At 38.6% G+C, this 14,010-nt stretch overlaps 1 protein-coding gene across 4 annotated transcripts in view; it reads left to right on the top strand.

Moving 5' to 3' along the window:
- The window catches only part of Septin2 (septin 2), a 28,385-nt gene extending 14,644 nt beyond the window's left edge, over positions 1-13,741 (top strand). For all 4 annotated transcript variants that reach the window (XM_027397667.2, XM_027397666.1, XM_027397668.2 and 1 more), the window contains 10 exons: positions 417-503; positions 1,915-2,038; positions 3,223-3,357; positions 3,486-3,603; positions 4,872-4,973; positions 5,658-5,803; positions 7,829-7,912; positions 9,447-9,504; positions 11,137-11,239; positions 11,847-13,741. In XM_027397667.2, coding sequence (XP_027253468.1) covers positions 417-503; positions 1,915-2,038; positions 3,223-3,357; positions 3,486-3,603; positions 4,872-4,973; positions 5,658-5,803; positions 7,829-7,912; positions 9,447-9,504; positions 11,137-11,238 — 956 coding nt within the window. In that variant the 3' untranslated portion in view covers position 11,239; positions 11,847-13,741. The remainder of the gene's footprint in view (positions 1-416; positions 504-1,914; positions 2,039-3,222; positions 3,358-3,485; positions 3,604-4,871; positions 4,974-5,657; positions 5,804-7,828; positions 7,913-9,446; positions 9,505-11,136; positions 11,240-11,846) is intronic.
- Positions 13,742-14,010: the final 269 nt, after the last annotated feature.

The following is a 14,010-nucleotide window of genomic DNA, read 5'->3' on the forward strand; positions in this document are numbered from 1 at the left end:
AGTGGTTAAGAGAACTTTCTGTGGCCAGGCCATGGTGGCACACACTTTTAATCCCAGCACGCAGAGGCAGAGGCAGAGGATCTCTGTGAGTACAAGGCCAGCCTGGTCTACAGAGCGCATTCCAGAACAGCCAGAGCTGTTACTCGGAGAAACCCTGTCTTGAAAAAGGAAAGAAAAAAGAAGTCGAGGCTTATTCTAAAGTACATTCTATACACCTGTGAAGAGATCATTTGTTTTGATCATGCCACTAACAAATTCTACAGTCCCATAGTCTTGGATTCAAATTAGTTTCCTGTTCTTTGACTTTGAGCAAGTTGCTCACCTTCCTTGAGCATCCATTTCCCTTTTTGTGAAGCAGATGTGGTGGTAAACACTAGGGAAGGAAGGTCATGACAGTGTTTTCATTTTCCTTTAAGGTGAATCTGGTCTAGGAAAATCAACTCTCATAAACAGCTTATTCCTGACTGATCTCTACCCAGAAAGAATTATACCAGGAGCAGCAGGTAAATATCCTACATTACTGTGAAGTGTCATTTTCCTGAACATTGTTAGAGTATATAATAGATATCTTAAGCTTTAAATGTGTGTTTTGTTTAGTCACTTTGCGTTTTATAAATTGTCACTTAAGTAGGCAAACTGTGCTCTATCTGAGGTCCTAGGATCTTGGTTGTAGACTTAGTTTTATACTTATCTGTGCAACTAACCTTTATTTCAGTTTGTTACCTATTAAATGACCTAATTTTCTATCCATACTGCACACTCAGCTGAAAGAATTTTATGTCTTTAACAAGTTGGGTGGTGCTGGCACACACCTTTAATCCCAGCATTTGGGAGGCAGAGGCAGGTGGGTCTCTGCAAGTTTAAGGCCATTCTGGTCTACAGGGGGAGTGCCAGGACAGCCATGGCTACACAAACCCCGTCTCAAAAAAACAGAAACAGAAAGTTATGTACAAGAGAAGGTAGCTCAGCGGTAGAGCCCTTTCCAGCGTACATGAGGCCATAGGTTCAATCTTCATTATTATCTAAAAAATATAATCTAAAATGTTATATAAATAGAAAATTACTATAGGAATTTATGTCTAATCTGTCTGTTCTCTGATTATCCCAGCATAGGATACTGGGATTCTCATTATATGCTTGTTTGCTTTACAATACTAGGAATCAAACCTTTTTGCTAGGCAAATGCTCTACCTTATCTCCAGACTTACAAATACTTGTTGATAAAAATGGATTAAGCTTATAAAGTCAACCACAATAGAAATATATGATCTTTTCATCAATACTTTTCTATTGTTTTAAATGAATGCACAGATTATTTTCTTTGTCTTAGAATCCTAGGATTTTAAAATGTTTCCTGGTCCTCTGTGTGTGAAAGCACACATGTCAGGAGACAGCTCACTACCACTTCTTCCACATGGGCCCCAGGAATTGAACTGCCATTAGGCACTTGTTCTCCCTGAGTCATCTTGCCAGTGCCAATACTGGTAATTTTTAATTTTAAGATTTTTAATTTATATGATTGTTTTGCCTGCATGTATGTATGTGTACCACATACTTGCCTGGTTCTCTCGGAGGTAGGATCCTCTGGAACTGGAGTTCTAGATGCTTGTGAACCATCATGTGGGTGCTAGAAACTGAACTGTAGTTTTCTACAGTTAAGAACAAGTATTCTTAACTGCTGAGTCATCTCTCCAGCTTCTCAGTGTTGGTTTTTTAATGATCCCAAGAAAAACATTCATTTTTAGCAACCAACATTTCTCATGCTGACTCAGGATCATTTTAAACAGTCCTTATGTAGGCATGCACTGACCTTCCAAGTCATTTTCATAAGAACATAAATAATGGATAATCTCTCCTTTAGCATGCTGCCTTGATTTTATGGTACATTTTCTATTAAGCTTGTTTCTTTTCTAGAGAAAATTGAAAGAACTGTCCAAATTGAGGCTTCAACTGTTGAGATTGAAGAGCGGGGCGTCAAGCTTCGGCTTACAGTAGTGGACACACCTGGCTATGGGGATGCCATCAACTGCAGGGATTGGTATGAACCCACAGAGGGTGCAGAGCCCCCAAAGTGCCAAGTACTCTGTATTGTTTTCATTTACTGAGTTGATGAATTCACAGTTGTAGATAATGTCAATAGCATGTGAAGTGTTGGTTCTAATCATTTAAATAATGGCTGTTTGGAAACAGGGTCTCACTATGTAATACACGCTGGCCTCAAACTCAAAATTCTCCTGCCTTGTTTTCCTAGGTATTTTGATAGTAGGGATGAGCCACTATGTCCAGCTTGAGAATTACTAAGACCTGAGATTTAAAAATTAATCATATATAAACTGCTGACATAAACAAAGCACTGTGAACTGCAAACAGTGGACAAGTTGCTGTTTATATATGTATGACTCTTCTATATGGTTTGAGGTGAAATTTGAGTCATAGTACCTGTGAATGACTTCTTTGCCATTGTTTTACAAATAAGGAAATTAAGAAGGTAAAGCAGCATGTTGCCTTTGCTGTGCAGAAAATCGTACTTTTGTACCTGCTTCCTCCTTGTCCTAACCCTGCCAAAATAAAGTATCAACTTAGCAGCACTAACTGAGAAAAGGAAGGAAGGGAAAGGCGCTCCTTTGCCTTTGCCCTTCTTCTGCATTAAGAGTGTCTTAATGCTCTTCACCTGGAATTGGCGGCACATACCTTTAATCCCAGCACTTGGGAGGCAGAGGCAGGCCTGGTCTATAGAACGAATTCCAGGACAGATTCCAAAACAATACAAAGAAACCCCGTCTTGAAAAACAAAACAAAACAAAACAAACAAAAAAATATTAGTTAAAAATGTCGCTCAGAAGACATTTCACCATTTTGTGAACATGCTGTCCTGTTTGGCAGTTTTGTAACCCTGCCTTGGACCACATGCTTTCTGACAGTACCCTGCTTCTTGGCCTCCTGTCAGGCAGTTGTATGGCCTGAAAGGGTTGGCAGCCTTCCGATTTCAAACTCTACCGGTCAGGTACTTTGCAACCTGTCTTACTTAACCCTTGTGTACTTAACACTTGTCACACTTTCAACACACACACACACCCCTTATTTTGCTAAAGATGAACATAGTCTTCTGTTATGGATTGTTTTATTTACTATATGGGAAAGGGGAAAGAAACTTGTTTTTCTTTTGACGTTAGGACTTCCTGTCTCTGTACCCTATGATTACTGTTGAAATTTGTGTTTCAGTTTTAAGACAATCATCTCCTACATTGATGAGCAGTTTGAACGCTACCTGCATGACGAGAGTGGTCTGAACAGGCGGCACATCATTGACAACAGGGTACATTGTTGCTTCTACTTCATCTCACCGTTTGGACATGGGTGAGTCAGTTGTTTACCAGGGAAACCTGCTGCGTGTTGTCAGATAAGAATTGAGATGATTTTGAGGGAAAAAGCTGTTAGAGTCCTATGCTTTCCCTAAATGTGTGACTTTTGAACATTGCTTTTAGATTGAAGCCCTTAGACGTTGCATTTATGAAAGCCATACACAATAAGGTGAATATTGTGCCTGTCATTGCGAAAGCGGACACACTCACTCTGAAGGAGCGTGAGCGGCTAAAGAAAAGGGTGAGTAAGAGCTGGCCACCCATGCCTCCTCAGCATGACTTTGAGCCAGCTTCCTAATAGGAAGGAAGGAAGACGTCAACTGAGCTGCCAGAGGCAGAACTACAGAACCCATTTCCCATTGTGTATTGGAATTCAAAGTGTACTCCGTATTTGTAGGGTTTTTGTTTGTTCTACTTTTGTTTGTTTTGTTTTGTTTTTTACTTTTCATCCTCATAGAAGAATCAAATTTATAGTTTAAATTCTTCTGAGATAGAAATACCCTTAGTATTGAGTAGGAGGTGGCTGAGTAAAGGAGCTCCCAAAGCAGAAGTGGATGAAGGCTGCTCGCTCCAGGAAAGTCCATTATCTGAACCCAGATGTTCTCTGCAGTGGATCACTGAAGACTGCCTAAGTAGAATTGTTCCCTGTATTGAGGTTTTGAAAATATCTCGCAGCTGTCCATCACCTGATGCACCTCAGCCAGTCCAACACTCAGCAGTCTCTGGTGCCCTGTCTGGTTGTTTAATTAATTGTTACAAGGATTAAAAGCATGTACCACCATGCCCAGCTTAAAATTAACTAATTAATTTTCATATTTTGAGGCAGTCTCACTGTGTAGCCTTGGCTGGCCTGGAGCTCACTATGTAAACCAGGGTGGCTTTGAATTCAGAGGCTCACCAGCCTTTGCCAACAAGTGCTGGGATTACTCTCCAGAATTCTTTTTGCCTGCATGATATACTCTTCCTCCCATTTCATGATGATGTATGAGACACAATTGCCCAGGAACTTTAGGTGCTCATAGTGTCTCGTTGTTCTCGGGCTCTTGTATTAGTAGATGATTGTGGGAGTACTTTCAGTTAGCTGGTGTACTAGGGCTGCCATTAGTATTCCTACTGCTTTATATGTTGAACGTGATGTTTTGTGGTTATTACTATTATTGTCATTATTCTTACAGAAAAGCTCCCAAAATTCAAACATATATAACCTTTTTACAATTCTTAAAATTACTTGAAAATAACATATCAGTTGTTTGATTATTGATATACAAATGATACTTACGTATTTCTCGGTTTTTGTTGTTGTTTGGTTTTTGTTTTAAGTTGATCTTGTAGTTTTGACTGATCTGGAACTTGCTAAGTAGACTAAACTGGCCTTGAACTTACAGAGATCTGCCTGCCTCTGCCTCTGCCTCTGCCTCTTGGGTACAGTTCTTATTATGAATTTCTAATATGAGTTAGCTAAAATGTTATATTTAATTAAAATTGATTCTAGTTTTGTTATTGCTCTAGATTTTGGATGAAATTGAAGAGCATAACATCAAAATCTACCATTTACCAGATGCAGAATCAGATGAAGATGAAGATTTTAAGGAACAGACTAGACTCCTCAAGGTAAGAACCGGCTCCAGGTACATAGTGTGAGCATTCCTCCCTGTTTTCTTGTGTACATATTTTAAAAGACACATTGGTCAAGAAGGCTTCGGTGACAGAAGACTGGGAAAGTCGTATTACAGTAATATATTTTGGTTTCAGTGTATTTAAGAAATTTTTACCTAAGACTTGAAAATGTCATTTCAGACTTGATTTGTTCCATTTGGAAAATAACTGACATTTCTAAGTGAAATTTACATGCATTTAGCACTCAGTCAAACATAGCTAAAGCCTGGCATACTGGCTTTATACTCATTTCATACCAGCACTGGGGAATCTGGGAAATGCAGAGGCAGGAGGATCACTGTGAATGATGTAAACCAGAGTGGCTTTGAATTCAGAGGTCGACCAACCTGCATGATATACTCCCCCTGCCATCTCCTCCCATTCCATGATGATGCATGAGACGCCTGCCTATTGCCCAGGAACTTTAGGTGCTCATAGTGAGTGTCTCTTTGTTCTCGGGCTCTTGTTGAGTTTACATAGCCAATTCCAGGCCATCCATAGCAATGTATTGAGACCCCTGTCTCCAAACAACAATAACAAAAGGTAACTTCATAATACAGTAGCAAGCATCCATTTCTGTGTCCATTCTAGATTTTCAGTGAACATTGGTAATCTCTACTAACTTGTATTTCTTTCTAGGCCAGTATCCCATTCTCTGTGGTTGGCTCCAACCAGTTGATTGAAGCCAAAGGCAAGAAGGTTAGAGGTCGTCTCTACCCGTGGGGTGTTGTGGAGGTGGAGAACCCAGAACACAATGACTTCCTGAAGCTGAGAACAATGCTCATGTAAGATTTGGTATAGTCATCATGGCAGAGCTTAACATGAAGAATAGGACATTCAGAAATTGGGAATACTCTATCAGACTGACAAGACCATTAAATTAGGGACTGAGGTTCTTTACTGGGGCTCTGACTCTCTGTTGAACTATCCTCTTTCTCATAGTTCTTGTTCTCTTGCTCTCTCACCTTGATTCACTGACACTAAAGGAAAATTAAGCCTTAACTATGGCCCAAGAGGTCCTAGCTCCTGCTAGAAGATGGACAGCCTCTTGCAATTGCCCCAGGCCCAGCTCTAACACATGGTGCTCCTCCTTGGTAGATGTCCCAATTAGCCTTGAGGTTTCCATTATTTTTAGTAACTGATAAACTTTATAGTTGTTTTACCTATAGTAATAGTAATAAAGATGTTGCTTGGCTTCAAACTCAATGTGTATGACTTTGAACTTCTGATTCTCCTCCTTATACCTTCCCAGTGCTGGTATTCTATGCATGTGCCACCACACCCAATTTATATAGTGCTAGGAATTGAACCTAGGGCCTTATGCATGCTACACAAGGTCTTCATTAACAGCCCCAGTTATAAGCCTCAGCCTCGTTACTGTTAAGAGAGTAAAGTATAGCTGTTAACTTTCTATTGCTGTGATAAAACACCACAGCAAAGGCAACCTGTAAAAGGATTTATTTTAGCTTACTCTTCTAGAGGGAAGCAGCAGATGTGGTAGTTAGTCAGTGGCCGAGAGTTCACTTCTTTAACTAAACACAGGAAGAGCACACTGGTATTGCATGACTGTCTTGTTCTATTTCCTATTGTTGTAATTTATAAATATGAAAGATTATTTGTCTCTTTCTGGAAGCTAGAATGTTGGCATCTGGTGAGGGTCTCCTTGCTATGTTAAAATGAATCAGAGGTTATCACATAATGAGACAGAACAGAAAAACTATTTTATTTTTATTAGCTTGTGATTATACATATTTTGGAGCACAGTGTATTTAACACCCATATACTGTATGTACTAAATAGTTTCCTTCTCTATATCAATTCTTTATATTGGCTTCAAGCTTTCCTCTTATAGTTCTCCCTAAAATATACTCCTTTAATGAAAACAGTTCAAAGAGAAGTAATGTGAATAAACTAATATTTTGGTTAGTTAAAATTGCCACTTACTAACACTTTAATGAATGAGAACCAATAACTAACATCTAAGTTACTGTAAATGTAGCATAATAGTTTTGAGAAGAGAAGAGATAAGACACACTTAGTCTGCAGTGCTAAGCCCAAACTGTCCTAGCCCCTGTCATCCAGGGAATGTTAGTGCTGCACAAGAGGTGTGGTTCTCTCTGATATCAGTTGTGTATTTTTTGTTTGTTTTGTTGCTTTTCAAAACAGGGTTTCTCTGTGTAATAGCCCTGGCTGTCCTGGAACTAGCTCTGTAGACCGGCTGGCCTCGAACTCACAGAGATCCACCTGCCTCTGCCTTCCGAGTGCTGGGATTAAAGGTGTGCCACCAATGTCCAGCACACATTGGTGTATTTCTTACAATGAAGATTCAACTACCCTTGTATCCATATTCTTACTATCCTGAGTAAACAGGAATGTGTTATAGTGATCTCTACACATTTATAAATGTGTGTGTAGCATTTGAAAAAAGCTGTGCAGACACCTATTTGAATACTCTTTTCATAAGATTTTTTAAGAGAAATGTTTTATTTCACATATCATTTACCTAAAAGTCTTGTAAAGTCTCCTGTGTATCCTCATCCCTCCAGTGCTAATGGCTTTGTACTGTGTCTAGTAGTGCCTGTGGCTGTGTTCAGGAGAAAGTATTCTATCCACACCTGTGTGCTGTAGCTTTTTTGTGATTGCAAAGGAGCATACTTCACAGTTTATCCTGAGATTCCAGCAACCTGTGTACAGTTTGCTAAATAATTGCTTGGGCTCTTAGTTCTACCAGTTTTTTCTATGTTCTTGATTGTTGTTGTTCTTGATGAGACTGACATACATATAAGTCCCTGTTGTATTCTCTTTTTCAGCACCCACATGCAGGACCTACAGGAAGTGACCCAAGACCTTCACTATGAAAACTTCCGTTCTGAAAGGCTGAAGAGAGGTGGCAGGTTGTCACACCGTCTTGCCCATATCATGTTCCCTAAGTCACTTGCTTTTGTCTTTTGTGTGTCTACCTCAGACTTCTTGATCACAAACAACATGTGCTTCCTATTCACAGATTGTTAAAAGAATATTGCTGATTCAGTCAAATGGGGGTAGGGAAGAGACATTCATAACGTGCACATCAAGAACAGCTTTGGAGGCTAGAGAGATAGCTCAGTGGTTAAGAACCCTTGCTCCAAGGCTAGAGAGATGACTCGGAGGTTTAGAGCACTGACTGCTCTTCCAGAGGTCCTGAGTTTAATTCCCAGCAACCACATGGTGGCTCACAACCATCTGTAATGAGATCTAGTGCTGTCTTCTGGCCTGTAGACAAACACGGAGACAGAACACTGTATATATAATAAATCTTCAATTAAAAAAAAGAACATTTGCTTCTCTTGAAGGGGATCTGGGATCAATTCCCAGCACCCACAATGCAGTTCACAACTGTCTGTAACTCCAGTTCCAGGGCCTTCAATGCCTTTTGGCATGTTTAGGCACCAGGCATGCCTGTGGTACGTGGGCATATATGGCAGGCAAAGCACATACATGGAATAATAATAATAATGAAATGATTTTTTTTAAGATTTTATTTATTTATTATGTATACAACATTTTGCTTCCATGTATATCTGAATACCAGAAGAGGGCACCAGATCTCATAACAGATGGTTGTGAGCCACCATGTGGTTGCTGGGAATTGAACTCAGGACCTCTAGAAGAGCAGCCAGTGCTCTTAACCTCTGACCCATCTCTCCAGCCCCATGAAATGATTTTTTTTTTTTTTTTAAGCAAACAGCTTTAGATGGAAAAGGAGGCTTGTATTGGTACTTCTTTAGTATTACTGTGTCCATAAGGATAGGCTCGCTTCCACTGAAAGCTGTAGAGGGTAAGCTCGCTATGGGTGTCCCTGGAGTGGCAGCTTTGTTCTCTACAGACTCCATGTGGCCACATTCATTCACCTTTCCTTTTTTACCATCCTAATGTATTTCTATATAAGATGTGTATTTTGTGTACGTATACATATATAGATACACACAGATACATAATTAAGAATTAAAAAGCTTTTTGAAGCATTATAATGTTAATTTGGAGACCAGATATTAAGAAAGGTGTAGACATAGGAAGTACAAGAATTCTTCCTAGCATACCTAACATGCCCTGGTGGTGTTGCCAGTGTGCTTAGAGGTGCTTTCCTTGGTCCTTCTCCACCAGGCTCTGCTCACTCAGCTCCTGTGGCTCCTTCAAGTGTAACCATTTTTTAGTCACAAAGGGGAACTTAAACTAAAACCAGGACCATTCTTCGGGTTAGACCTGCTATTTGTGACTGTGAAATGAGAGTCAGATCATCTTCTGAATTCCAAGTTTCTTCCTGTGTTCTCTTAATTAAAGAAACTGTAAGCATGTAACTATAAAGTAGCGGTCTTCAGAATTGCAAAGTTTTCTTTTCAGAAGTATATTACAGTATTCCAATTGTAATTTTTTTTGTTATTCCCTTAGGAAAGTAGAGAATGAGGACATGAATAAAGACCAGATCTTGCTTGAAAAGGAGGCTGAGGTAAGTAGAATAGTCATGTTCTGGTTTCTGTAGCTGTTTTCTATCCAAAGATTTTTTTTATTAAATAATTTATTTAAATTTATTTTATGTGCATTGGCATAAAGGTATCAGATCCCCTGGAACTAGAATTACAGGTGGTTGTGTGCTGTTATGGGTGCTGGGAATTGAACTCAGATCCTCTGGAAGAGCAGCCAGTGTGCTTAACTCCTGAGCCGTCTCTCCAGCCCTATCCAAAAATATTTATAAATAACTTATTATAGCTTTCTTGCTTTTTTGAAGCATTATACACAAATCTTTTAAATATATGTGTACATATAATATATATATATATATATATTTTAAATACACGCCTCATTCAGTCTTCAGTAGCAATTTAGCTAATAATAAAAGGGAATGTGACTGATTTTTATAAAATGTTCAGAGACCTTTTTCTCTACACATAGACAGTAACCAACTGGGAAACACAATGAAGCTGCCATTTTGCATTCAGTTACCAAAAAGGATAGAAATACATAGGACTTTTATGGAAGAAGTAGTTAGGAAATGCTTCTAATACGATTTGTAAAGATTTAAATAGATAAAGCATTGTGGATAGGACAAGTTGCTACAAGAATTAGTCTTTTAAACCTCTAGATTTAGAACTGTCTATAAAATACCCTAGCAAAGTGTTGCTTGCTCTTTCCATTCCTAGACAAAGTAACTCTAATGTTTGAAGGAGTAAGCAAGCATGTGAAACACAGAGCTCATTTATTTTCATTGTTCTAATGAGCTTTGCTTTCCTGGTTACAGAAACGTTTTAGAGAATGGTTGATGCCCAGATAACCAGCTAGAAATCGATAAGGAATAGAACTGTGCATTCAGACCTGGTAGAATTATGGAGTGCAGATTATTTAGTGGTTATGTGGTCATAAGGGTCAACCTTTTGTAAACAAAAAAATCAATTCTTTAGCCAAATCAGTTCGCTGTGGATATCTGCCATAACCACAAAGTCACCTGAAGAAAATCTTAGTAAATATTTTAGAATACTTGCCTGGAGCTTTTCTAATCATATACAAATGTCAATGGCAGTAATTGGTAAGGAGTCTAGGGATGTGGCTCAGTTGGTAGAGTGCTTATCTAGCACGTAGGAACTCCTGTGTTAAGGCATAAGCTAGGCATGATGGATTTTGCCTATAATTCAGCACTTGGGAAGTACAAACAGGGAGGTCAGGAGTTCAGAGTCATCTCAACTACATAGGGAGTTTGAGTCTAGCCTGGGCTACATGATAATGTATCCCAAAAATAAAATAGTTAAAGATAGCAGTGGGTAAGCATTGTTTTCATAACTAAGACCTTGTTGTCCAGCAGAAAAGATGAATCATTCCCACTCCCCTTTCCTTTCTGTTCCCCGAAGGGTAATAGCAGTTTTCTTTCTTGTCTCATTGTCTTAGTCTATTGCTTCTCTTTATTGGTACATTTTGTTTTACTTGAATTGTGTATTTTGTCATTTACATGGATTTTTGATGAATTGCTGATCTTTTAGATTGTTTGTAACTTCTTTTTATTTGAACATATTACTGTATTTGAGGAAAACAATAAAAGCTAAATATTATGACAGCACCAACACTAAATCTGACATGTACCCCTTCATAGCTTCGCCGCATGCAGGAGATGATTGCAAGGATGCAAGCCCAGATGCAGATGCAGATGCAGGGTGGGGACAGTGACAGCGGGACACTCGGGCACCATATGTGAGGTGTGTTTTCATGTTAGTAAGTTGGGGAGGTACGGTGATCTCTGTCTGCTCAACCTTAAATATGATAAGCTCCTGTCTTACACCTTACCAATGTTTTGTGTTTTTGAATCTGCCATTGGCTGTGTCATTAGCCTTTCATTGAAAAGCAGAAACCATTCTCTGCTGCCATCTACTGTCTAATAAAGACATCCCTATTTTCTAATTACAGATATAATTTGTGTTAAAGAAAAATTTTAAACTTTATTAGTCATAGTGTAGGAAACTCATTAATTTTTTTTATTAAAAGTTTTTGCAGATGAAAAATAAAGATGCTAGGAAGAAGAATCAATGCCAACTAAACGAGAGTCGCTACTGCAGACTCACACCCCTTTTAGGCAGCCTCACATCACTTATATTTGTGGTCTGGTCTAATTCTCTATACTTTAAGTATCATATAACTTGACGGTTTCGGAGAGCTTCATAAATGGCATCTTGATTTAGTTAACTGGTCATAGATAAAGAACATTTTGCTCAACTTATGTTCGTTCATATGCAGAGGGAGTATTGGCAATGATAAAAGCAGTACATGCATCACTTCCATTTAAATTGTTTTGTTTTTACTTTCCAGAAAACACTGTTGGATAAAAAGAAAAGTATTCCTGATAAGTGCTGCAGCATCACGTTTTTTAATACTCTTGAAAGCGTGCCATCCGAATTTAAGTCCCTGTGTCTGAGGATTTCAGTTGGTTTTTTGGTTTTTTACTTTTGATGGTTTTGATTTTTGGTTCTTTTTCCCCCTCTGGTATGAAGTACATTTAACATTTATATTTCATTGCTATGTTACACTTTATGTTGCGTGAAGTAAACCCTGATTTTCTTCTTCCTTAACCACTAATGTTAGAATTTATTTCTAAGAATCAGTCAACCTGTCTACTGGTAATAGTGAATTTCTTTGATTGAGCTGGCCTGACTAATCATTGACAAGTACTCTTGATTTATGTCTAGACATTTTTGTTTGCTCAGAATATCCCTGTGTGGTGGACATGATGTGCCTGTGACAGAGGTGGCTGTGCATACTTGGTGGCAGAATATTTGCTTAATAGAATGAAGTCACACTGTTAACTTTATATTTGTGCAGAACACCTAAAACTGCTTTTGCTGCTGTAGTTAATACGGTTAATTCATCTGCACATTTATCTGTTAACCAGGCAGAACAGAGGGTTATCTAATGAGAGAATGTTTATACTTCAATAGCTTTTAAAAAGCAGGATTTCAGGGTTGAATTTTAAGAGCTCTGGATTCTAGTGCCAGATCCTTTTCAAACCTCTGTAGAGAACTCACTACAAGGACGTTTTATACTGTGGATGCTGATTATGCTACGCCTTGGAGAAAACCAAAGCAGCTATGAGCTCCAGCTTCTTATTGTAACAAGACTCTACACAGTAAGAGTCAATAAACTTTTTACTCAACTAAGAAGGCAATACTTTTTTAAAGAAACCAAATGTTTATATTTTATACTGCACTTTAATGTACTTTGTATAACTAGGTGCAAAAGATCAGCCATGGCAGTGGAAATCATAGTCCTTAGCTGGCATGGATCTGAACCCAGGCTTGTGATTGGGAGGTGCTCTTGCACAAAAGCCACTTGAAGCCCCAATGCCTGCCAGGTTTTCCTCTAACTCTTCCCTTTTTCAGTGATTTTCTACTGAGAGGAAAATAACCGTTTTTCCATTTGCAGACTGTCTCATCTGTTTTCAGTCATTGTCATTTTCCTCAGTTTGTGTAGTATAAAATGTCTTCATGGCAGGAATGAAAGGCAATTCAGATCTGTGCCGCAAACAGATGAGCAAAGCCGTGCCTGGTTTATAGTCTGGCACTCTGGCCTGCCTTCTCTTGCCATGTCTTCTAATGTCAGAAAGGGGCGAGTGAAGGAGACTGGTATGGGGGAAGCAAAGCAGAGTGCTAGTTCTGTGCTTTCATTTGGCTTCGGAAGAAAGTGCTTGGTTGAGGCAGGGATTTGTGTTTAATTCAGGCCAAAAGTCAGTAGTAGTACTAGTAAAATGAGATGTAAGAGTTGTTAGTTACAAATTACAGGAAATAATATGCTCATTTTGCCTCTTTATTATTGCATCACTGTGAATGGCCAGGGGTTCATTGTTAAAGTTCTTTAGAGTACACCCATACAATTCTTTGTTTGGGTTATTTTGTCATTAATTTGATTGGAGAATTTTTTTTTTTTTTTTAAAGAAAAAAAAACATTTCCAAGTATTCAGTGGGAGCCCCGTGTTTGTGAGTTAAGATTGCCATTTAGGGCCAGCTGACATCTAAGGATGGCCACAATTCTAAATCCCCTTTCAGTTTTTCCACCCAAATCTAAATATATACTTTTGCTAATAAGTAAATGCTCTCTAAGAAATAACTTGTACCTGTAGAAATGTATTTTGAAAACACATTTTACACATCAACTTTGTAGCCATTTAAACTAACCCTTTTTCAATAAAGCACTATTGTTTAGATATTAAATGATCAGTCCTCGTTTTATTTGAGTAAGGTGTTTGGTTCACTGGGAAGATTCGAGGCCCCAATGACAATTGTGTATCAGAACAGGAAGTTACTTGTATTAATAGCATGAGTACTGCATATGTTTTCATCAGAGAAAACCCAGATACTCCAGAAGAAATGGTACAGCTGGGACAGAACTATGTACAGGTTATCTAAATTATCTACAGATTATTTGGTAAAAATGGACACTAAAACTTCATGGGTAAGTTTACTAATTAGAAAATGAAGCA

The sequence above is a fragment of the Cricetulus griseus genome, chromosome 2 (assembly GCF_003668045.3).
Source record: "Cricetulus griseus strain 17A/GY chromosome 2, alternate assembly CriGri-PICRH-1.0, whole genome shotgun sequence".
Classification (NCBI taxonomy): Eukaryota; Metazoa; Chordata; class Mammalia; order Rodentia; family Cricetidae; genus Cricetulus; species Cricetulus griseus.